At 35.2% G+C, this 25,900-nt stretch overlaps 1 protein-coding gene across 6 annotated transcripts in view; it reads right to left on the bottom strand.

Annotated features, from left to right (window-relative positions):
* Window positions 1-25,900, bottom strand: part of AGMO (alkylglycerol monooxygenase) — a 348,253-nt gene that overhangs the window by 140,468 nt on the left and 181,885 nt on the right. For 3 of the 6 annotated variants that reach the window (XM_001105641.5, XM_028845993.2, XM_077997000.1), the window contains 2 exons: window positions 17,883-17,965; window positions 16,552-16,657 (listed from right to left, as the gene is read on the bottom strand). In XM_001105641.5, the coding sequence (XP_001105641.2) occupies window positions 16,552-16,657; window positions 17,883-17,965 (189 nt within the window). Of the gene's footprint in view, window positions 1-1,357; window positions 1,436-9,576; window positions 10,740-16,551; window positions 16,658-17,882; window positions 17,966-25,900 lie in introns of those variants that run through there. The other 3 variants (XM_077996997.1, XM_077996998.1, XM_028845994.2) reach the window with 2 other exon arrangements.

The following is a 25,900-nucleotide window of genomic DNA, read 5'->3' as shown; positions in this document are numbered from 1 at the left end:
ATGATACATGAAACTGTTTAGGCACCAATAGGAAAAAAGAAGCCAGAAAAATGATATTGCCAGAAAAAAAATGACTTCAGGATCAAATGAAAGAAAGCTGTATGAAGACCGTAACACAAATTTGAAAATCTTAAGTAAAATTAAATGCCTTGGAATATCCATTATAATTATTCAGCAATGCTTCTTCTCAAATTTGTATTTTTCTGCTATAGCTTTGGCTAATTTCTTTCCATTTCTGCTTTGTAACACTAATGTATCTGTACAGTCAGAGGATCTACTTTTTAAGGCTGTTTTTACTAGAGTTAAATATGAGTATAGCATCACTCTGCCTTTCACGTGAAGGTTTTCCTATGGAACAATGGAATAAGCTGTAGCTAAATGCTCCACTGCAGGTTGAAATAAGTCCATTATTTTGGTGGGTTGAACAGCAAATGAAAATCACATGCAAAAGTTATCCATAGCCTTCAGCAATCATATGAAGAATATTTAGCAGACTGAAAAAAAAATTGCACCGTGATTTCTACATAGTGTCACTAATAAAAAAGTGGAAAATAGAACCTCAAAGTTCTTCTAAATTAGCTGCCTAATGCATTTTGATTAAACACTTCCACATGCTTATTATAAACCACTAATGTGATTCACATTGTGACTTCTTTCTATGAGTGACACCTCAATGATTTATAAGTAACACTTTATGAGTACAACATGGAAGGAATATATACCTTTGGAAGCTTTTACTAGAGGCACATGGACAATAATCATCTTGCTAAATGTTTTATATACAGGCCTATCATCAGTTCTTGGCACAAGGACTCTCAGAAAACCTTCTTTAACACCTGTTGTCATTTACATCAAAGATATTGGCTTTGGTATTTCAATATCCAACTTTCTCCCAATAACAAATTTGTCCCTGGCTCCCCTCTGACAATTTGAGTTCATTTTAACTTACCTGGAACCACTGTAAGTGCCATCCTTTCCAGATTTATAGCAAGCAAAATGTTTTTTGTCTACTTTGATTATTCATTTTTATAGATTGACTTTACAGGTTGAAAGGGCATGGTGGTGATTACATGGAGACACAGTTAAAATCTTGAAAAGTAGAATTAGAATCACTATTCTCTCCATTTTGTTTTTATGTGCTTAAACACCATATACCAAAAAAATCTGATAGACCTAACTTCTACGCTTATTTCTCACAGGTTCCTAGAAATCCTATTCTTCTCAGTGAAGTAATATATGAATGGTATATTAGCCCATTCTCACGCTGCTATGAAGAAATACTCGAGACTGGATAATTTCTAAAGAAAAGAGGTTTAATTGACTCACAGTTCTGCATGGCAGTGGAGGCCTCAGGAAACTTACAATCATGGCAGAAGACACCTCTTCACAGGGTGGCAGAAGAAAGAATGAGTGTCAGGTGAAGTGGGGAAAGCACCTTTTAAAACATAAGGTCTGGTGAGAACTCACTATCATGAGAACAAGATGGGAGTAACCTCCCCCAATTATTCAATTACCTCTTACTGGGTCCCTCCTATGACATGGGGGGATTATGGGAACTAAAATTCAGGATGAGATTTGGGTGGGGACACAGCCACACCATATGAAATGTGAACAAATGATAACTATTTACTTAATTTTTTTATATCACACATCCAATATGAAATATTAAACACTGATTATTCTCTTGATTTCACAAATGGTGAAACTGAGAATTAAGTGGCTTTTCTCACAATGTTAATTTATACTAACTGTGTTTCTGGAAACTGGGTCCAGTTTTTTCTCCATTTCATCACAGTAAATTAAATACTTGTTTAAGGATAGACCAATCTAGTGTCAGATAGTGTCATAGACAAACACCCTGCAGGGAGGATATTATTATACCTTCTTGTGCTGTACACTAAATCAAATAAAATTATTTATAAATATTGAGTTTTGGTAAATATTCAGCAAATATAAAATCAGTTAACATAAAAGCAAAAATTGTATAAAAATCCATATTAGCTTTTAATCTGTATCCATCCTTGGAGTATGTAAGCATGTAGAGAAGGTGACGCCGCTTAAACAGCAAAGTTATTAGAGGTGGATAAGAGTTTTAAACAGTAATTCTCTGGTAGCTAGCTGCTTTTCTCTCATATTTAGAGAGCTTACAGTCACACCTAATACCTAGGAAGAAAACACATATTGAGAGTCAGAGAGAGTAAATTTCTGTTTTCTCCCAAGTGAGAATGTTTCAACTGTTCATGGGTTCAACAAAAAGAGCTGGATTTTGTTCTTAGATCTGAACATATTTAGGAAAAGCTGGCATGAGGGGCATTTTACCTCAGAGGAAAGGAATGAACAAATTAGCCAACTTTTCCTTTCTGTGACAATTTGATCACAGGGAAGTAAATTCCAGAATATTGTTAAAGGCTGTGTATAGTTTCATTATTTTATCTCAATAAAAGGAAGTTTGGCTTACCAATAATGTGCTGAGCATATGGAGGACATTGAGAGGAATAAATGAGGCATTATTTTGGAGAAATAGGAATTAAACATTGTTCAGTGTTATTTCTCCTTGCTCTTGTTGTTGTTAGTATGTGTTACTCTGCCCAGCAAGTTATTAGGCAAAAAATGCCTTTTAACAAAATTTAGCTCATTGTGGCATGCATGAGATAGTAGGTATTCTGAGCAGCTAATTTTTCCAGCCTACTTAAAAGTTATTAGATAGCTATAATAAAATTGTAGTATAGTTTAGGTACAGTTGATAATAAGGTTGAATTCACTTAGTTATAGCAGGTAGTGATCTTCATTCTAGAAACCAAACAAATCATGGGCAAATGTCTGCATAACGAGAAATGGTCCTCATGAAAATGCAAATTTAAACTTATCTCTACTGTCTTTAAGTATGTAGATGATATCAGAGGAGCAAAAACAAAATCTTCCCTACTCACCTCCCTCCACCATTATGTAAGAAGAAATTGCAAGAGTTGAAAGAGATATAACATATGCTTAAAATTCTAGCTTGATTATAGAAGTAAGAGGTAGTTCAGGAAACTCAACCTCTGTATTTAATAGTGATTCTCAGGGGTGAAGAGAATTTGATAGCATTTCTTAAAGGCATGAGTGATTAGTAATAAAAATGTGCATATAAAATTGCCTCAGATTTTTAGCCAGCAGAAGAAAAAAGCAGACATCTAGGAAGGATATCATGTGCATATAATGTACATCGTATCTTGTAAGAAAAGTCTAAATGCTTGGAAGTGCCAGGTGATAATCCAGATAGCTGAGTTGTTACCATGCTTTTCAATTTGACTTTAGGAAAATGACATTTTCATGCAACAGTAGCTACTACATTTTAAGCAGACACATAAATAAAAATAAATTTATAGCAGCTCATCAAATGCAATTCTTTTTAAAAAATATCTTAGATAAGTATATAGCTAGTGATAAAAAAAAAAGTAGGCAAACATATTATGTAGATTATTTTTAAATGTGTTTAAATAAATCATTGAGAAAGTGTTAAAATACAAAGATGAACAGTACTATAGATTATGAATCATGTGGAATATGTACTGTCATACAGTAAATATGAGTTGGGTCATATTGACATAATAAAGCCCAGAGAGCGTTTAAATTAGTATTTGGAAATAAATAGTTTGTTAATTCACATTATCTTCAGAAAATGGATTTGATTTCTATTAACCTTGACTCTTTACTTGTCAAACAGTTAATATGACAGAAGAAATAACAAATGCTCTTTTACCATTAACCTTTAGCAAGAGGACCTCTATTTCCAGTATTTAGAACCATTTCACACAGACTCTTAAGGGAAATCGAAAGATCGCCCCATCATAGATCTTCAGTTTGTTCGCTGTGGATAAAATAAATACATAATCCAAATTTAACTTCACTTTCAAAGGCATATAAGACGGTCTCCCTGCATGTCTTGCCTATTTAAAAAAATTTTATGATGGTAAATAAACCCTGGAAAATTCCTTCTCAGATTTTACCACCTGAAACTGCAGCTGTTGGCTGCCACTATCACAGTCTCACAACTCCAAACTCACGTGCAAACCTCATCAAGGGCAGACATTTCTAATTGATTCCAGAAGTAAGTTTTTTTTTTTTTTTCTTTTTCTTTTCTTTTTTCTTTTTTTTTTCTTTCTTAGATCAGGGGGCAAAGGAAGAATAATGAGCAGCTTTTCAGAGGGAATTGGGGGTTTGGGTGTTGAGGGGAGGGGGTAGCGCTTTTAAAATCTCAGGCTTGGCCAGAAATGCGTGGCAATTTTACGGTCAATTGGCGGGAGCATCTGGAACCAGGCATTCTGGCCTTGCAGTTGATGGTAGAGAAACCAGCTTACAGGCAACAGCAAGCCCGTAATGAGTCCCTGTCATGTACTAGTGGAAACCACGTTGACGGTCTGCCAAATATCCATGCGCCTTTTTCTTGGCGACAGGATTCCCTTTAGAGCCGTTGTCTAGTATCCGAAATCTGTCCACTTATAGATCTCCACCTGTTTTCGCTATTATTAAAGATAATACAAAAACAAAAGCTAAAAATTAGAACGTGTGTGTGTTTAATTCCTTGTGTGCTGACATGACTATCATAAGGTTGTGTTTACTTTCATTTGGGGCATATATTTCAAACGCAGCGGCCATGTTGTTAGTGCATGGGGAGTGTCGGATGCGCAGGTCATAAATCATAGCACCGCGCACGGCACACTCAGACGAGAGGAGGTGAAATGCAGGCCCTTGTTATTTCAAATGTAGGACAGGTGATTATTTTTAAAAAGGTGGGAAGGGGGCAGGGTTCTTTTTTAAATGCCAAGCAGAAAACCAAGGGTGATATGGAAATAATTTCTTAGGAGTAAATGATGTTTACTTTAAGCTGCTGCTCGTAATTTACCACGCTGACGTTGGTAGATTACACCCACGAATAAGTCAGGTAATAATAGGACAGGCATGAAAAATGTACAGATGTGTCAACAGGGTGGAAACTGGTTCCGTGGTGAAGAACAAACCATGCAGAAAGCTGGATTTCTAACATTCTCAAATCTCTATTTTTATCCAAACAATCTAATTAATGGGGATTGTATTCATGTTATAACTCACTCAAAATTCCAGGGCTTGTGATGTTAAACTAAATTCAACATGTTTGCTCTTAGTTGATCTACTCTTGGCAGGGAATCCCTTCCTGTTTTCAAACAAAAGTAAAACAAGCACAAAAGCAAGACTAAATGAAACAAAACAACTAAACTAAAAGAAAAAAGAAATGTAGTTAAAATATTTTTTTAAAAACTCGGTATATTTTTGGGCGTGAAATTTTTCTGAAAACACCTGTTTTCTGATGATTACAGTATATGTGAATCAGAAATATATAGAATTAGTGTTGCTCAAAATACACATAATATTAAAATGCATTAAACTGACAGTGAACAAATAGTAGAAAATGACATCTACTTGAACATAAAGTATTATTTGCAAAAGCAACTGCACTTGTTGGATGCCTGTGTTGGTACTTTAAAATTAAGAGCATATGGGAGAAGGGACAGTGAGTAAGAATATAAGCTATATTTGTGTCTTTTAATTTTTAATTGCCTTAATAAAGATGATGCATAGAAAACTATAATGTATTATTCTCTTAGGTGTGGATTCAATATCTTAATATCTCATACAAAGCCAATACATTTTGGAAAATTTCATGTGATAGTTTGCAATTTACTGTGTCAAAACTAGTCTTTCTCCTTTTATAAAGTAGAAAAGCAATACTATGTTCTAATATTGCTTAATTTTACTTCCAAGTATTTTGTTGTTCATGGAAAGAAAAAGTGACCATTTTTAGAAGGAATACAGGAAGAGGACAATTTTTTGAGGACATTTTTTTTTAAAGGAGACCACCAATAAATCACCCCAAATGGCTTATTTTCACCTTCAACTTAGCTAGCCTCACAACTCAGTCCATCAGTTATTTTCTATGTGCCATTACAGAATAGTAAACAATGTGTACATGAGAGATAGATGTACATCATGAATTATATATATATATCGCTCCCTTCATAGGACCTGGAACAGTAAACATTTATTAACTGCATGTGATGGAATGATACATCTTGAGAAAGATTATACCGTTATATTCTAAAAATATTTGTAAGGGTGGTAAGTGAAATAAAACATTTTTTTTTAAGTGGTGGGATATTCAAATTGAGTTAGAAGTAAAGGAAGAAGAATAATTGCAAAACTTTATTATATTAACACAAAAATATCAAAGGGGATCTGCTAATAACCCCAGTGTTTACATGTTTTATGCTATTCTCTGAATTTTGAATTTTTTTCTAAAAATAAAAATATATTATGTCCTATAAAATATATTCTCATACATTACATAAAGGTAATTTTCAAATATGTTAATTTATGGAATATAAAAGGTATACAATCTAGGACTATGCTAGGATGAAGTGGATTATATTGACTTATACATGGCTGATGAACAGGTAAAATGATGAATATTTGGCCTATTGAAGAGAAGATTCCTGTACTCACTAACATAGTACCATGGACATAGATTTTCCAATGTTTCAGAAATTTTGATACAATGTAGGGTGAATTTGGGATTAATTTTAAGTGTATCTTCCCCTATACATGAATAGAGAAAAATCATCATCTGTGCACTTAAAATTAAAATAGTAAATCTTGCTAAAGAAGCCAAGATTGACTGGGTGCAGTGGCTCACGCCTGTAATCCCAGCACTATGGGAGGTCGAGATGGGTGGATCACGAGGTCAGGAGATCCAGACCATCCTGGCTAATACCGTGAAAACCTGTCTCTACTAAAAATACAAAAAAATTAGCCAGGCGTGGTGGTGGGCGCCTGTAGTCCCAGCTACTTGGGAGATTGAGGCAGGAAAATGGCGTGAACCCGGGAGGTGGAGATTGCTGTGAGCTGAGATCATGCCACTGCACTCTAGCCTGGGCAACTGAGGGAGACTCCGCCTCAAAAAAAAAAAAAAAAAAAAAAAAAAAAAAAACCAAAATCATGGAATTAATTCAAATTATATATTAGCTTAGTATTTTTGCATAATTATAGTCTGTATTCATAACCCTGCCCAGGAGTTGTATGAATGTAAACTGGTTGTTAGAGGAGGAATTATAGCTGGATATATCAGCACTATATGGAAAAAATTGGTATCTATCTGAATTAATAATAATGGATGGTATAATAATACCATCTTCATACATAAAGGGGAGTATTGTATTATATGGAATTACTCTATGGAAATAAAATCTATTTGCGTTCAGTCCAGGGGTGATGAGACAAACTACAACCTGGGAGAAAATACTTTGAATAAACATAAATGACAAAGGACTGATATTACCATCATACATAGAATTTCTAAAAATCAAGAAAAAGAAAACAACTGAATAGAATGGGTAAAAGGTACAAATCACAGAAAAGGAAACACAAATTCCTTTAAACATAAAATAATGATCCACTTCAACAGTAAACAGAAAATAGTAATTAGGAATACAATGAGATACTACTTAATTTCCCAAATGGACAATAGGTTAGAAATCTGGCAATTACAACTTTGGTGAGGAAAGGTACACTCTGATAGTGGCACATTTTATAATCAAATGGAAAACAACTTGGCATCATGGAAAGAATTTAAACAAGCACATTTGCTACAATCCAGCAATTCCCATCTGGCGTATAAACTAGAGAAACTCTACAAATATGCAACGTGCACTAGAAGATGTGTACATGAATTTTTATTGCAGCATTGCAATAGAAAAGCCTAGAAGAAAATACTAGAGAATAGATAGATACATATAGTCAACAGTGAACCAATTTACAGGAATAGAAATGGATACAAGTACAGGCAACAAAAAGAATACATTTTAAAAATAAAAAACATTTCTGCAGAAATTTTATATAACATAGGAAACTATATATAGTATAAGAAATCATATATGTCATTTTGTTGTATTCCCAAATTTAAAAAAATGAAATCATATATTGCTTAATGATATCTTGCAGAAAATCTGAGAAATTACAGGTTTTTTTTTAAATCATGGAAATGATAAAAACAAAGTACAAAATAATTGTTCTATCTGTGGAAATATGAGTGGTATCACACAGATGAAAGATAACACAGTGTTATTAATACTTTACTGGTATTATATAATTTTATTTAGAATGGTGTTTATTTTGTTATCTTTTATAAAATATATCTAACTTAATATCTCTCAAATGCTATATGAAAAAATTTATGTGATGAAAAATATTAAATAAAACTAATATAGCTACTACTTATAAATGGAAACTTTGTACACTTTATAAAAATATTAGGGCCCAAGTGTGGTGGCTCACGCCTGTAATCCCAGCACTTTCGGAGGCCGAGACAGGCAGATCACCTGAGGTCAGGAGTTCGAGACCAGCCTGGCCAACATAGCAAAATCCCCTGTCTACTAAAAGTACAAAAAAAAAAAAAAATTAGCTGGGTGTGGTGGCGGGCACCTGTAATCCCAGCTACTCAGGAGGCTGAGGCAGGAGAATCACCTAAACCTGGGAGCAGAAGGTTGCAGTGAGCCGAGATTGCGCCATTGCACTCCAGTCTGGGCAAAAGGAGCGAGACTCCATCTCAGGCAAAAAAAAAAAAAAAAAAAAAAAAAAATAGACGTTTGAATAATACTGAAATAGATGAGTCAAAATTGTTCTATACCATGAATATTCATGTGTGTGCATGTGTGTGTGTTTCATTTTGAACCCAAAACCATGTATCTAGCAGACTAGCATACATATCATGAAACAGTTTTGAGGACAGTCTATTCCTTACATTCATCTTGTAGCCAGATAAACAGTTGAAATGACTCATTTAAGATGACTTCAGACAACCGTTCTGTGATGACAACACACTAATCACCACTGTGGGATGAACCCAAGTAAATATATGTAACCTCAGTGTGGTAGACCAATAAAAGGCCATACATTTATGTGTGCCCTTTGGCAATGGATCTTACTGCTCTTCTAATCAAAGGGTTTATTTCCCCACCCTTTGATTTTTGGCTGGTCTGATGATTTGTTTGACCAATGGAATGTGGCAGAAGTATATAGAGTTCCTGAGCCTAGTCTTCAAGAAGCCTTGCAGATGCAGTCTTCAGTCATGCAAAAACAGATAAACGCCAAGGAAGCCTGAATTTTACCAAATAAATAAACACATACATACATACCAAAGAAAAAAAGGAAGAGAAAGAAAGCAAGACAGGAAAAGGAAGAACCCATGAAAGTATGAAGCTTGCTAAGAACTGGTGAATCTTCCTTCATTTTCTGATACATATATGTTGACATATTAACTGGGTAAAAAGAGACATCTGAATATGCATCCCTTGCAATTTGAAGTCAATAAACATTTAATTCAGCATTCTATTTAGAGTTGAAATAACCACAATGTGTTCTTCTGAAGTTTGGTATGTAACAGCTACATAGCAGGTATTGTCAGTGCACATTTAATATTTATTGAATAAGTCAATAAAAATTGAAGAGTCTTAAGTTTGCTGCTGTGAGTGTTGGTTTCTTCTGCACATAAAATGGCTGAGGTAGCAAATTGTTAACCTTGGGTTAATGCTTTTTCAAAAGAGCTGCCCAGACAAGATAATAATGTGGAAAGGACAACTAATAAGAAGGCATAGTAATTAGATTCCAGAGTTGGAAGACAAGTAGGGTGTTTCCTAAAGGGTGAGATACGTTCTAGTTAATGGTGGTACTCCACATGATTTCAGTCAGAACGGTGACCTAGGAGGGTAAGAATCCCTCCAGGGATTCCCTTCTTAGATGCAGGTGGGATTTTCTGCACATCAAAATCAGTCCCTCCCCAAGATAAAAAGACCTTAAACCTCTACTCTCCTGAGCTTAGCAGGGACGTCTGAACCATTGAGAAGGAAGCAATGCAAACCTACTCCTAGATAACTCAAATTCCCGTATTCTCTGACATTGACAGAAACTCCCAGAATATGTCTTCATGGTAACTCTCTGGCACCGAACACCAGCCAAGAGAAGGAGAAGGAAGCGCCTCTCTGAGTTTTAGGTCTGTTCTAACTGCCTTAATTTTGCTTGCTTTGGTTTTATTCTTTGAAGTATTGGGGATGATGACCTAAATACAACATTTAAAAAATAAAACAGTGATTGGAATGGAAATGATAGAAATGATTTTAACAATGGCATTAAGATAAATATCACCATATTACCGATGATCCTATTCAATGCCATTTTTATAAGGATTTTATTTTCAGATATGGAGTTTTAGAAATTAATTAGATTTAATCTCCGCACCTTGGGAGGCCGAGGCAGGTGTATCACGAGGTCAGGAGATCGAGACCATCCTGGCTAACACGGTGAAACCCCGTCTCTACTAAAAAATACAAAAAACTAGCCGGGCGAGGTGGCGGGTGCCTGTAGTCCCAGCTACTCGGGAGGCTGAGGCAGGAGAATGGCGTGAACCCGGGAGGCGGAGCTTGCAGTGAGCTGAGGTCCGGCCACTGCATTCCAGCCTGGGCGACAGAGCGAGACTCTGTCTCAAAAAAAAAAAAAAAAAAAAAAAAAAAAAAAAAAAAAAAAAAATTATCCGGGTATGGTAGTGGGTGCCTGTAGTCCCAGCTACTCAGGAGGCTGAGGCAGGAGAATGGTGTGAACCCGGGAGGCAGAACTTGCAGTGAGCCGAGATCGCGCCACTGTACTGCAGCCTGGGTGACAGAACAAGACCCCATCTCAAAACAAAACAAAAAAAAAAAAAAAAGAAAAAAAAAGAAAAAAGAAAGAAATTAATTAGATTTATTATTTTTACTCATATTTACTTTAATTTTTACTCAGAACTTGATGACATTTTAAATTTATGCTTTGGGTGTTTCTAATGTGTGGTTTTCTATTACTGTAGTGAAAACATTTCTTTTAAAAGAAACATATTTACATTTTTAAAAATGAAATACCTTAAATATAAACATTGAGAAGAATCCAAGCAACCTACATATATATCTTTTTTTTTTTTTTTTTTTTGGTAGAAGTAAAATTTTTTGCAAGTAGTTCTATGACTCAGTTAGAAACAAAGTTATCTGCTGTGTCTTAGAGCCATCGTTTTATTTATCCTAAAATACAGTCAACAACTAAACTCCTACCTCTGTTCATTTCTCACGAAGCTGGGTTGAGTAATCCACATTTGCCAAACAAGTTCTAAATAAAATGTTTTATTGTATGTTACATGATCACTGCAATCATGATTTATGTCTGATATATGAAATCATAAATTACAAAAAATCCTGAAACCTTTCCATATGATAGTGTATTTGAATTATAGAAAAATACTATGAATTCATGTTCCAAAGACATTTTTAATACTCAGAGAAACTAACTGGGACAAGGAGAACTTATACTAATGTGTTCCTTACTAAGAATCATCACAGGTGCCTTATAGCCTGTGCTTTTAATATATTCTCAGTAGTAATTATAGAAGTGGTAATGTTAGTTAACTGAAGCTTTTGGTGGAGTAGGCACAACATACTGCACATTTACAGACATTGTAATAAGTACTTTTTGTATGTATAATCTTATTTAATCTACATGTCCACCCGCCAAGGTAGGAACTACTATTATTATTCCCATTATGCAGAAGAGAAATGAAAGCAGACAGAGGTACTCAAAAATCTGGTTGAAATGACCGATAACAAAATTAAAATAACTATAAGCTTCAAAGGAAGTATTACATTGTTAGCAATAAGTACACTTGACCCTTGAACAATTCGGAGGTTAGTGGGGCCAACACCCTGTGCTGTCAAAAATTCGCCTATAACTTTCACCTCCCCCGAAAATGTAGCTTATAATTGCCTACTGTTGACCAGAAGCCTTAGTGATAACATGAACAGATGATTAACACACATTCTGTATGTTTTATGTATGGCACACTGTATTCTTGCAATAAAGTAAGCTAAAGAAATGAAAATGCTAAGAAAATAATAAGGAAGAAAATTTATTATTAAGTTGAAGTAGGTCATCATAAAGGTATTTTTTTCTCATCTTCTTCATATTAAGTAGTCTGAGAAGGAGGAGGAAGAGGCGGGTTTGGTCTTGCTATCACAGGAGTGGCAGAGGTTGGAATAGGTGGAAGAGGTGGACGAGGTGGAAGAGGAGGCCAGAGAGACAGGCACAGTTAGTGTAATATTTACTGAAAAAAAATCCACGTGTAGATGGACCTGCGCATTCAAACCCATGTTGTTTAAGGGTCATCTGGATACAAAAGCTATAATAACTGCCAGGATATGGTCATTTCTTAAGGTAGGCAGTTTTGAGATTAATAAAAAGTGTGTATGCCTGCCCTCATGCCCACACCTGAGAACATATGCAGATAAATCAGGTTATGATCCTCAAGCAAATAAGAAGAAAAAAACCTGATAAATTATAAATAAAGTAGAAATAAACAGGCAAAGCAATTCCCATGTCTTCGTCACCTTCGTGATGCCAGCCGGCTACAGCTAGAATATTGGCATTTTTAAAGAATCATGGTTTCTGGAAATCATTTGTTACTAAGTGATGCCTTATATGAATAGGAGTCATAGGACACTGGCAACACAGCTTAGAAGCAGCTTCTTTCCACAGGGGGCTGCTCACTGTCACTGTCACCAGCATGATGGTGTCTTTGAAACTGTGACAACTCTAGGGTCATGCAGCCATATCTTTCAAATATTTCCTCTCAGTACCTATTGCACAACTCTCAACGTGTAAACTTAGTTGAAAAAAAAAGGTTTTGAGATTTTAGATTAAAGGGCATCTATGTTCATTAAAGAATACATTCATCACCAAATTTTAAAAAATGAGAGAAAGAATAAAACCATTTAGGTAACAACACATAACATAACCACTAATGAAGTGTGGTTATATCTTCTTATAATCTGTTTTCTCTGCATCAAACTGTTTATTTGTTTATGCAAAACAGATGAATAACTTTGCCAGAAAGAGGATAACTATAAATTTGATAGGCACATGCCTCTCAAATAATGTAGGAAGACTATTATCATGCAGACTTACTGAGTCTGACTTATATAATAAAATAATGTAACAGAAAATCTCTAGCCAGCCTTCTACATAGAGAAGAGTCACAGGGCTACAAGCTGATGCCACCAATATATACAACATTGATTTATATTATAGGAGAAAGGGAATTTAATAAAAGAACACTTTTATTAAAACTTTGATAAATGGCAAAGATTTACATAAAGTTTTAAGAGATACAAATATGAAGAAAATACAGATTTGAAATTCATAATTAATAATATAAGAATTGGTACCTGGTTGTAATTTTTACAATGTTTAGCTTTAAAAAGAAGTGGAAAGAAACGGCTACTTCCCAGATTAAAAAAAAAAGGTTGCTGGCAAAATATTTATCCAGTCTTACGCTGCCATCTCACTTGATCTCTTGACAGAGAAGACTTGCTCAAGTTTAATAATTAATGGTTTAGTTTAATAATAATAATACTCTAATAATGGTAATATGAACAATGATAACTGTAATTTATCAATTTCTTCCTATGTTCTCTCCTTTGTGGCACTTCATTTTTCCACCAAACCATGTGAATTAAATACTGTTTTAATATCATTTTAAAGAAAAATTCTAGTGGCAAATCACAGGCAACATCTACTCTTGAAGAACTGGCCATGCATGTGCCCAGATGGACAGAAGTAGTTTATGGAAAGAGTAGCTAAGCACTCTGAAAGATTTTTCCATGAGGTCCTATTTTCCCTGAATCATAAACCAAAGATAATTCAGAGGTAAATTATTCAAACCACTTGTCTCTTCAGAACTCATTTGCAGTTAAATTGATAAGACATTTTATTATAGCTCTTCACATTTTCCAAGCTACTTTTGCTGTATTTTGCTATAACCCTTGAGGTAGATGAGTATTGTTATCATTACATGGATGAAAATGTACCTTGATCATTAAGAGTTATAGTGTCAGACTTCCTGAGTTTGTTCCCTGACTTATTCACTTAATAGTTATGTGCATTTAGACAAGTTGTGTACACCCCTCAATATTCTCATTATGAAGATAATGGAAGTAACTACATCATAGGTTTGATATGAATACTGAATGGAATAATACTAGTAAGGCACTTAGGACATAGTAAGAGCTCAATGTATGTTAGCTCTTATTAAACCTATTTTACAGTTGAACAACCTGAGGCACAGAGTCCAAAGTCACAGACAGAGTAAGTGTCAGACCAAGAATTCATAGCTCTGACATTTCCTTCAAAATTGTTGTTCTTCCCCACTTCTCATTCTAGCTGTCTCCAAACTTGACTTGTAGACCTCAAGGCAAGCCAAGGCCAAAGAATTATTTCAAATGATCCTTAAGTTAATATAAAATAGCAATAATAACAGTGCCTAACTTTTGTGGAGCACTTACTATGTTTTAATCACTGCGCTAAATTCCTTACACATATTATCTTACTTAATCCTCAAAATCCTATTTAGATGGATGTTATACGTCCTCCTTTTACAGATGAGGAAAGTAAGACCAAGAATAGTTAAGTGGTGAAGTAATTGCCAAAGAACACACAGCTACTTAGTTCTTAAGCCAAGAATCAAATTCAGGCAATATGGCTTCAAAGTTCAAGTCTTTACCATTCACCTTCATCTATTAACTAAATAACTGACATCATCTTATCACTAGAGTTCATCATGCTTAAAAGCTGGACATACTACATTGCCCTCCACCATCTCATCATCAAAGAATACCAAATGCGGTATGTTTTTGTAAGCACACATTCCCACATGTTTACAACATTGGCTAATTTAGGGAACCTATGTTCCTTATTTGCTTCTGGAGTGTGTAAGATAAACTATCACCATAAACCTAAGAGTACTCTCATTAAATGAAATTATTGTCTTTCATGCTTTAAATTAGAATGTGCCTTCATCTAGGGTGTTAAACTGCCATTTTCTTTGATTTTATGATTTTTTTTTCAGCATGTGTATTTCTGAATTTCATTAAATATGTATAATGTATGGTTATTTTGCTTTTAGGTTATAATTTGAAGACAAAATAAATATACACATTAAATCAACTGTAATGCAGAATATATTAAATTAGATGATATCTAAGATCCTGATATTAAGATAGTATGCTTCATGGTTTAATTTCACATTATATGTATAACGTGTATATATACCCCCATGGTTTAGAAGTTTAGAAGTTTTAAAGGTATCAAAGAATATTAGTAAAGAATCTTCTGCTTCCTCCTTTCTTCTAACCACAAAATTCACCTTTCCTTCCCACAAGCAACATGTTAGGTTTTGTTTATCTTCCTAGATATATTTACATACATACAATAAAATACATTTATACATTTATATACCTATATCTCCCTCTCCCTGTTTTTATACTTATGTACATTGTAAGGCAGGATACTTCCCATGGAATCCTGTATCATGTTTTATTGTTAAGATTGCTCTCTATTGGTACTAAAGGGTTTCCTGTTTTATTATTGATACATATTTTACTACTTTATTAATGAATAATAATTTTTAAATAGTCCTCTATTCATGGCCATTAACTTGTTGCTAATCTTATGTCATAACAAATAATGCTACAACGAATAATATTGCATAGACACCAATTCGCAGGTGTGTGAGCATATCATTTCAGTAGCACAAATTCCTAGAAGTGAAATGCTGGGTTAAAGGGTATGTTTATTTGCAATTTTGATAGATATCACCAAATTACTTCCAAAGGAGTTGTTTCAATTTATAATCAATACTAAATAATGAAAGTGTATATATTGGGTTTTTCATTGATGCTAAGAGCGGGGGATATTAGTATTTATGCTTAACGCTTAAATAAAGTTACACATTGCACATTCTGATGATGTTGGCAGGTGTCTTGGCACCAAAGTTAAACAATATAACCCTTAATTAAAAACCTAATACACTGTCTGTTAATGCACTAGTGATGAGAAAATAAATGTCTTTAACAGCTGCCTAGATTCTAAACAATAAATATATACCCAAAAGTTCAATGCAGTTCTTGGAAGATAAGAATTAACCATCACAGAAGATCATATTTTTCAGTTGTAGAAAAATGTCATTGACTTCAGTGACTTTATTTCCGTAGAATGATTACTTTTTATAGGTAACTGACAAGGAAACTTGTTCACAATTTTCACTTTAAAAGTTTTTAAAAAATCTCAAATGGCAGAGTTTCTGCCAAAAACTTCTTGTAAAATCAATTCTTCCACTTCTTGAGAACCTATTACGTGATCTGATTTCTTTATAAAGGTTGTGTATTGTAATGTGTCCAACAACTCTCTGAGGTTAATGATATCAATTCAACTTTAGGGGCAAAAAACTGTGGCTCATCAATATTAACTAGCTCAGATGACACAACTAACAAGTACTGGTACGTAAGAAAAAAAAGGTCAAGATTTCCCACAAGTACCGTTCAGAAATGAAGTAGAGAAAACATCATTGAATGAATAAATTAAATGTGCGGTAGGTATACGCCGTCCTGTGGCTACCTAAAACAAATGTCTTACCTCAAAAGCAGATGACAAGGAAGGGACTACAGGCTTCAGGTGACCAAATCTGTACAGCATTAGGAACATCAAGCAACGGAGAGTTTCCATAAAAGCTGCCTTGGGTCTGAAATAAAATGTCATTACATGCATTAGGTTTAAATATGCTCTTTATATGTTTACATGTTATAATAAATATAGAGATAAACTTCTCATTCTCAAGAAATACCTAGTATTTAAATATATTTGAAAAGCATATCCCCCGAAGCTATTTGAAAACAGTGATTAAACTAAGAATGAACACTCATCCTTTTAGGGAAAATCTGGTTTTTTGTTTGTTTGTTTTGTTTTGTTTTGTTTTGTTTTGTTTTGTTTTTGGTTTTTTTTTTGAGACGGAGTCTTGCTCTGCCGCCCAGGTGGAGTGCAGTGCCGCCATCTCGGCTCATGGCTCACTGGAAGCTCCGCCTCCCAGGTTCATGCCATTCTCCTGCCTCAGTTTCACTAGTAGCTGGAACTACAGGCATCCGCCACCACACCCAGCTAATTTTTTTTTTTTTTTTTTTTGTAATTTTTAGTAGAGACGGGGTTTCACCCTGTTAGCCAGGGTAGCCTCGATTTCACGACCTTGTGATCCGCCCGTCTTGGCCTCCAAAAGTGCTGGGATTACAGGCGTGAGTCACTGCCTCCAGCCCGGGAAAATCTGTTCTTTTTTTTTTTTTTTTTTTTTTTTTGAGACGGAGTCTGGCTCTGTGGCCCAGGCTGGAGTGCAGTGGCCGGATCTCAGCTCACTGCAAGCTCCGCCTCCTGGGTTCACGCCATTCTCCTGCCTCAGCCCCCCAAGTAGCTGGGACTACAGGCGCCCGCCATCTCGCCCGGCTAGTTTTTTGTATTTTTTTAGTAGAGACGGGGTTTCACCGAGTTAGCCAGGATGGTCTCGATCTCCTGACCTCGTGATCCGCCCGTCTCGGCCTCCCAAAGTGCTGGGATTACAGGCTTGAGCCACCACGCCCGGCCGAAAATCTGTTCTTTATCAACATATTGCTTAGTTTGAGCATTGATGAGTTATGAAGTTTATTTTCAGCTAATAAAATATTAGGCAACTAAATTTCTAGGGTTTAAAGTGAGACTCTTTTCACTGATTTAATGTCTTCACACTTCATTCATTTAAAAAATGAGTAGTTAGGAGAACTGATATAGTTAACTTCTCTAAAAAATGAAAAGTCAAATATCAAAGTTTTATATTTATTTTTTAAACTACACTATAAAGTTACAGAATATACTGATATTTTACCACTCTGGAAAATTCTTGAATTGAGTAAAAGTAAAAACAATGCAAGAATTTCACTTCTTGCCTTTGATCCAGAAGAAATCCAATGGAAGTCAAGGTCAGGATAATGAAGCAAACTCTTAGAAGGAGAGTCACTTGTGACAGTGCCTGTCAAACAAACACAGAGATCAATGGAGCCGTTAGGAGAATTGTTAAAAGGTATAAGAATAGTCAAAGCTGACAAAACAACCCAAATTTTATGTCCTATTACACCACTTGTCATTGACACTTTACAGAAAGTTTGACTACACAGAAAACATTTCGGTTTTCTTAAAGCCGTTTAGTTCCTTGTTGGACAGTTGGAGAAGTAATTAGACAATTCCATAATGATATTTTGCTGAAAGTGTTCATCATCATTTAAAATTCTCCTTTAAAGTTTTGACTTTTATAGTTTTTTGCAGCACGTGGATCCCCCACATATGGATAAATTACTCACATTTTGATGAATAAATACTGTATTCTAATAGCTATTTTTAGTATAACAAAATATTTGTGGTTTCAAATACAAAGTTTTCTCTAGTATAGAAAATATTTAAAGGAGATTGTGTTTATGAGTGAAAACATATATATAAAAGAAATTACACACATACGCTCATATTTTATTCAATCTACATGCTCATATATATATGTTAAAAGCTATCTTTTTAATGCTTAAACATTAAGTATTAGTGTGCTCTTCATGTTAATATGGCAGAGTTTTGTAAACTAATTAAAACTTACTGATATATTGGACTTTGAGCCAAGGGAAAGAATGAGTACTATCTTTCCAGGTATCTTAAGGGTAAAAGCTTATTCTAAGACAGTCAGTCCTTTGAGATTATTAGATTTCTGACTTGCAAATATGCTTTGTGCTCCAGAAGAATTAGAGGAAAAGCAGATATCAGAATTCTAATTTAAGTACATGTACAGCAGTCTTTGTTTATAGTGTAAAATTCTTTATATTATGTATAAAAACTAATTCTTTTGGAAAAATTAACCATTTACAGCTTGCTTTTGGACTCTGAGTCAAAGGATTTTTTCCTTTAAATGTTTGTCTCAATTTTAGTCTGGTCTTTTGTACTTTTCTTCAGAAAAAATGAATTAAAGGGTACAGTTGTATAAAGTGAGTTTTTATCCCAATGTACTGGAAATAAATGATAAATTTTTTAAAAATTATCTTTTGAATCATTGTAACAGGAAACATTTTTCTGTCAGAATTATAAATTAAAATGCATTTAATTTACATATTAAAATGTAATAATGTTTATTGAACATCTACTATTTTACAGCTTCTATGGCATGTGTTTCTTGTACTTTAATTTTGTTACATTCCCAATAACTTTGCAGAGTAGTTGTCATTTAAAGGAGACTGTGTTTATGAGTGAAAACATATGTATAAAAGAGATTACACATATACACTCGTATTTGATTTAAAAAAAAAACCAAACTCGGTTTTATAAAAAAAAAAAAAAAAAAAAAGCGAACACAATCTGGGAAACAAAGGATCATCTAACTTTTTCTATCATTACACAGAAAGTAAATAACGCCTCTGAAACTCAAAATAGGCCTGCCTGATTACAAAGCATGATGATGGTAGAATACATATGAGCAATAGGTTTAAATGGGCTAATGGCAGAAGTCTAAATTGAGATTATATAGTCAAAGCTTAGAGTCAGGTGAACGTGACTTCAGATTAAAAGTGGATCAGTAAATTCAAAGTATTTGACACAGCTCCTGGATGAGTTCCCTACTCATTGGTGGAGTTTAAGTTCCATCTTTATGAAAACCCAGAGGTGTAATAGAACAGATTGGCTAAAATAGTGCCCAAAACATGATGCAAGCACTCTTTCCTTTTTTTTCCCCTTTGAAATGAATACAAAGAATTTCACCTAATTATTAGCTAATATCCTTATTTGCAATTAAATTGCAACTGTCCAAAGTCATAAACAGTAAACAAAAGTCATCAGTTGCAATTTTTGCTCACATGCAGTACCGTAGCTTCATACCCTCTTAAAAACCACCCCATCTCTCATGGCCAACTTCCTGGAATGGCAGCCAGAATTGTCAAGAGATTTTAAACCCTCTAAAGCAATACGTTAATGGAAGAGTATTGTTGAGTGGTCAAAAACCTGAATATAAAAGTATTAGACTGTTCAGGAATAGGGGCACAATGATAGGTATTATATACAGGATGGGGGAGTCTGTGAAAGCCAGAACGTCTTAGATCAGAGCAGGAGAGTGCTATTCATATTTCGATACGTGCAGGTCAGCGATGTCCACTAAGGAAGAGTGAGACCAAAAACAAACAAACAAAAATCCAAAAATAACAACAACAACAACAAAAAACAGAGAAATACTTTCCTGGTGGTAGAAATCACTAAAGTTTTTTTAGTTACTTTGTTTGAATAAAACGGCTTCTCTCACTATATTGCCTCACTGTGGTTATTGGTGGGGAAAATTTACATAAAAGGGAGAAACGATTTGTGTCAAAATCTACAGTATGATTACAAATGCTCTTTAAGAACATAGAATTTATAATTATTTAAACCTATCATCCATGTAACCATGAGCAAATGATTTGACATTTTAAAGCCTCAGCTATGCGTTTGGTACATTTGAAATAAAATACGCATTTGGCAAGGACTGTAATCTTATAAAATACTTAGAAGAGTGTTTGGCACAGAGTAAAAAAGTCAATTGATGGTCATGGTTAGTGCTATTGTTACTATGTTCAGGAGCTTAGGCTAATCTTAATTAATTACAGTAAGATAAACAACAGAGAAGCATAAATAGAAGGTCTACTAGCTCTTCCAGATGTTATAGAAAATTCAGAGATGGAATACGTACATGTATTTACTTTGGTTAGGAAATGTGTGATACGTGGACAATAGAGATAATTCTCTTTACCAAACTGCATCCTGACTACTGGAATCAGAGTGGAAACCAGCTTGATGTAGGAATCCACCACCCAGTCAATATCTCTAACTGGTTCACAGGCAACTGAAACTCGACATGACTAAAACACTACCTTTGAGCTCCTCCTCTACACCATATATTCCCTAGTTTTCTTCATCTTAGAATATGACACCTCCTAGCCTTCAGTTACTGAAGACAAAAACCTGTGACTGGTCCTTAACTTTTTCTGTCACTGTCTTCTTCTAATACATCAGAGATATATTTAAAATATATCCAGAATAAAACCATGTGTTATAAACAGCATGACTAATACCCTGTTCCACCCCAAGATGTTCTCCCCAACAATTGTTGAAATACTCTCCTAACTGGTCTTCCTACTTCTAAAATTACCTGTCCACCTACCACAGCCCCCAACCTACAGTACGCAGAGTGATCATTTTAAGCTTAAGTGAGATCATGTCACACATGTTCTAAACCCTCCAGGGGCTCACTCAGAATAAAGCTCGAAGTCATCACTCTAGCCCAACTACACCATACCTCACTCTTAATCCCTAGTGATCTTTCTCTCTTTAACTCATAATAAACCATGTCAGAAATGTTCCTGTTCCTGGACATGACAAACGTTTTCTCCACTCAAGTCTGTTTCACCCAGTATTCCTTCTGCTTGAAATGACTTCCCCCAGTGAACACTAGGGCGCATTTCATTCAGGTCTCTATTCAAATACATGTCCTTGTCCCTCCGACATAAAATAGTACTTCTCCATAACTCTCTATAACCATCTTCTGTTTTATTGCTCTTCATATGATTTATCACTTCTATACACTTATATGTTTGTTGGTGCATTGTCTGTTGTCTGTATCCTCTTACTAGGGTGTAAACTCAGTGAAACTTTTTATCTCTTTGTTCACTGTCGTATCCCAAGTGCCTAGAATATAGTATTCAATAGATGTTTATTGAATGACTGATAAAATGAATGAATATTTTATATTTGTGTTTTAGTATTAATATATTAAATGGTAATAATTCTTATTACATTGCTAATATGATATTTTGTGAAAATTGAATCTTTATTTCATTTTTTACAAATTCAAATTTTATTTTAGATTCAGGGGATACATTTGCAGGTTTGTTACATTAATATATTGCCTGATGCTGAGGTTTGAGATAGGAATGATCCCATCACCCAGGTAGTGAGCATAGTATCCAACAATTAGTTTTTCAAGCTTTGCCCCCTTCCTTTATTCCTGACTCTCTTAGTCCCCAGTGTCTATTGTTGTCATCTTCATGCCCAGGGTACCCAATGTTTAGCTTACACCTATAAGTAAGAACTTGCAGTATTTGTTTTTCTGCTCCTTCACTAATTCACCTGGAGTAATGACCTCCAGCTGCATTCATGTTGCTGTGAAGGACATGAATTCTTTCTCATGACTGCATAGTAATCCGTGGTATATATGTAACACATTTTCTTTACCCAATCCACCATTGATGAGCACTTAGGTTGATTCCATGCCTTTGCTATTGTGAATAATGCTGCAATGAACATATGAGTGCACGTGTCTTTTGATAGAGTGATTTATTTTCTTTTGGGTATATAACTCAGTAATGGGACTGCTGTGTCAAATGGTAGTTCTGTTTTAAGTTCTTTGAGAAATCTCCAAACTGCTTTCCACAGTGGCTGAACTAATTTACATTTTCACCAACAGTGTATAAGTGTTCCCTTTTCTTTTTAGCCTCCCTAGCATCTGTTGTGTTTTGACTTTTTAATAATAGTCATTCTTACTGGTGTGAGACAATATCTCATTGTGGTTTTAATTTGCATTTCTCTAATGATTAGTGATGTTGAGAGTTTTTTTTTTTTTTTTTTTTTTTTTTGAGACGGAGTCTCGCTCTGTCGCCCAGGCTGGAGTGCAGTGGCGCGATCTCGGCTCACTGCAAGCTCCGCCTCCTAGGTTTACGCCATTCTCCTGCCTCAGCCTCCTGAGTAGCTGGGACTACAGGCGCCCACAACCGCGCCCGGCTAATTTTTTGTATTTTTAGTAGAGACGGGGTTTCACCGTGGTCTCGATCTCCTGACCTTGTGATCCGCCCGCCTCGGCCTCCCAAAGTGCTGGGATTACAGGCGTGAGCCACCGCGCCCGGCCGTTGAGAATTTTTTCATGTATTTGTTGGATACTTGCATGTCTGCTTTTGAGAGGTGCCTGTTTATGTTCTTTGCCCACTTTTTAATCTGGTTATTTAGTTTTTGTTTGCTGATTTGCATAAGTTCCTTATACATTTTGGATATTAGTCCTTTGTCAGATAGGTAATTGGCAAATATTTTCTCCCATTCTGTAGATTGTCTGTTTACTCTGTTGCTGGTTTCTTCTACTGTGCAGAAGCTCTTTATTATAACTAGGTCCCACTTGTCAAATTTTGTTTTTGTTGCAATTGCTTTTGAGGGCTTACTCATAAATTATTTCCCTACGCCAAGGTCCAGAATGTTCTTCGACAAAGTTGACAAAAGCAATGGGGAAAAGGGTTCCTTATTCGATAAATCGTACAGAGATAGCTGGCTAACCGTACGGAGAATAATGAAACCGGACCCCTACCTTTCACCATATTTAAAAATTAACTCAAGATTGATTAAAAATTTGAATGTAAGGCCTCAAACTATAAAAAACCCGAGAATAAAACATTATTAATACAATTAATCAATAATTTAATATTAAATATTTAATAATATTTTATTTTATTTCATTTTATTTTTGAAACAGGGTTTTACTCTCATCACTCAGGCTGGAGTGTAATGGCACCATCTAGGCTCACTGCAACCTCTCTTTCCAGTCTTAAGTTACTCTCCTGCCTCAGCCTCCAGAGTAGCTGGGACTATAGGCACATGCTACCATGCACGGCTAGTTTTTTTTTTTTTCTTTTTTTCTTGAGACAGTTTCATTCTTGTTGCCCAGGCTAGAGTGCAATGGCGCCATCGTGGCTCACTGTAATCTCCACCTCCCTGGTTCAAGCGATTCACCTGCCTCAGCTTCCTGAGTAGCTGGGATTACAGGCACCCACCACCATACATACTGGATTTTTTTTTATTTTTTATTTTTAGTAAAGTTAGGGTTTCACCAGGTTGGCCAGGCTGGTCTTGAACTCCTGACCTCAGGTGATCTGCCTGCCTCTGCCTCCTAAAGTTCTGGGATTATAGGTGTGAGCCACTGCACCCAGTCAACGGCAAATTTTTGTATTTTTTGTAGAGATGAGTTTTCACCATGTGGTCCAGGCTGGTCTCAAACTCCCGGACTCAAGTCCGGCCTCAATCTCCCAATGTACTGGGGTTTATAGGCGTGAGCCACTGCACCCTGCCTAATAGCAATATTTTATATTCCTCAAACTTTAAAATAAATTCCACTAAATTATTCAATCAGTAGTTTAATATTAAATTATTGTTTCTAAATGTTAAATATTTAAATATTAAGTACCTTAATAATTATTTAATTCCTTAAAAAACAGAATATCCCAAAAATTAGTTTAAAAGAAACTGAGAGTATTGAAGAGGGAATTCAATATACAACACATGCTGAAGTTAGGGTTCATTTTCCTATGGAACTTAAGTTTTTCTATATAGCATCCTTTGATAGACTAGTAAGGTAGATAGTCATTTGAACTTCTCTAAATTCTACACATTCAGCTGGGTGTGGTGGCTCATGCATGTAATCCCAGCGCTCTGGGAGGCTGAGGTGGGCAGATCACTTGAGGTCAGGAGTTTGGGACCAGCCTGGCCAACACGGTGAAAACCCATCTCTACTAAAAATATTAAAATTAGCCGGGAATGGTGGCACATACCTGTAGTCCCTGGTACTTGGCGGCTGAGGCAGGAATAAACTATTGTTTGAACCTAGGAAGCAGAGGTTGCAGTGAACTGAGATTGTTCCATTGCACTTCAGTCTAGGTGCCACAGCAAGACTCTGCCTCATAAATAAATAAATAAATAAATAAACTCTACAAATTCATTCCATGAATATATATTGAGTATGTGCTGGGCATTATGGTAAATATGAGTTTGAGTAACCAAGGAGAACAAAATCCCTGCCCTTGAATTCATACCACCTTAGTCTTTGCCAATAAGACCACTGGCCAGGTACACTAGAACAAAAGGAAAAAAAATAGAATATAATTTATAGGTTTTAAAGGCTATAAACATTTAGTCTCCTATGTGTTAAACAATATGTGAAATCACATGTAACTTATTTGTTTTTTTTATAACAGGGAGGATTATATTTTTCATTCAATTTACTCCCATTTCAAATTATATACTGCTGGTTTATCTTTCATATAAAATATCTCTCTCCTAAAGTGCTAAATTGAAATTATTCTAAATTAGTTCCATTTTAATTTGGATATATGATCACTTCTTAATCACAGAAAGCATTTGGGAAAGATCATAACCATAAATAGCTTTGTGAGGCAATAAATTGTTTTTCCTTTTTAAAAACTGTCTGTCAAGTTTCACCAGGCGTGGTGGCTCATGCCTGTAATCCCAGTACTTTGGGAAGCTGAGGTCAGCAATTCACTTGAGGCCAGGAGTTCGAGAGCAGCCTGGACAACATGGCAAAACCCCATATCTACTAAAAACACAAAAATAATACAAAAATTATCCAGACATGGTGGTGGCGCATGCCTGTAATCCCAGCTATTTGGGAGACTGAGGCAGGAGAACTGATTGAAACTGGAGGAGGAGGTTTCAGTGAGCTGAGATGGCACCACAGCACTCCAGCCTGGGCAACAGAGTGATACTATATCTCAAAACAACAACAACAACAAAATAAATAAATAAATAAATATATATATATATATATATATTTGGTAGCTCTTGTTTTCATAGGTTTCCCAGTGCAAGGATGATGGTATAGATTCGTAGACCCAAGTATGCCTGCAGAACCCTATCTCCTCCAACTTTCTTTAAATAGATGGAAAAATACACTTAGGAAGAGATATCATTAACAATAGCAGAATTACATGTTTGATGCCACGTTACTTAAATAGTCAATGAATGTGTGGGAATTCTTCTTTTGCCCACAGATATTATAAAGAAGAAAGCCCTTTTGTTCTTGAAGAAGACTATCATTGTCCTGCCCTTGCATGGGAAAACCTTGGTGGTCAATACA

This window comes from Macaca mulatta, chromosome 3, assembly GCF_049350105.2.
Source record: "Macaca mulatta isolate MMU2019108-1 chromosome 3, T2T-MMU8v2.0, whole genome shotgun sequence".
Classification (NCBI taxonomy): Eukaryota; Metazoa; Chordata; class Mammalia; order Primates; family Cercopithecidae; genus Macaca; species Macaca mulatta.
This window is presented reverse-complemented; position numbering and strand designations above follow the sequence as displayed.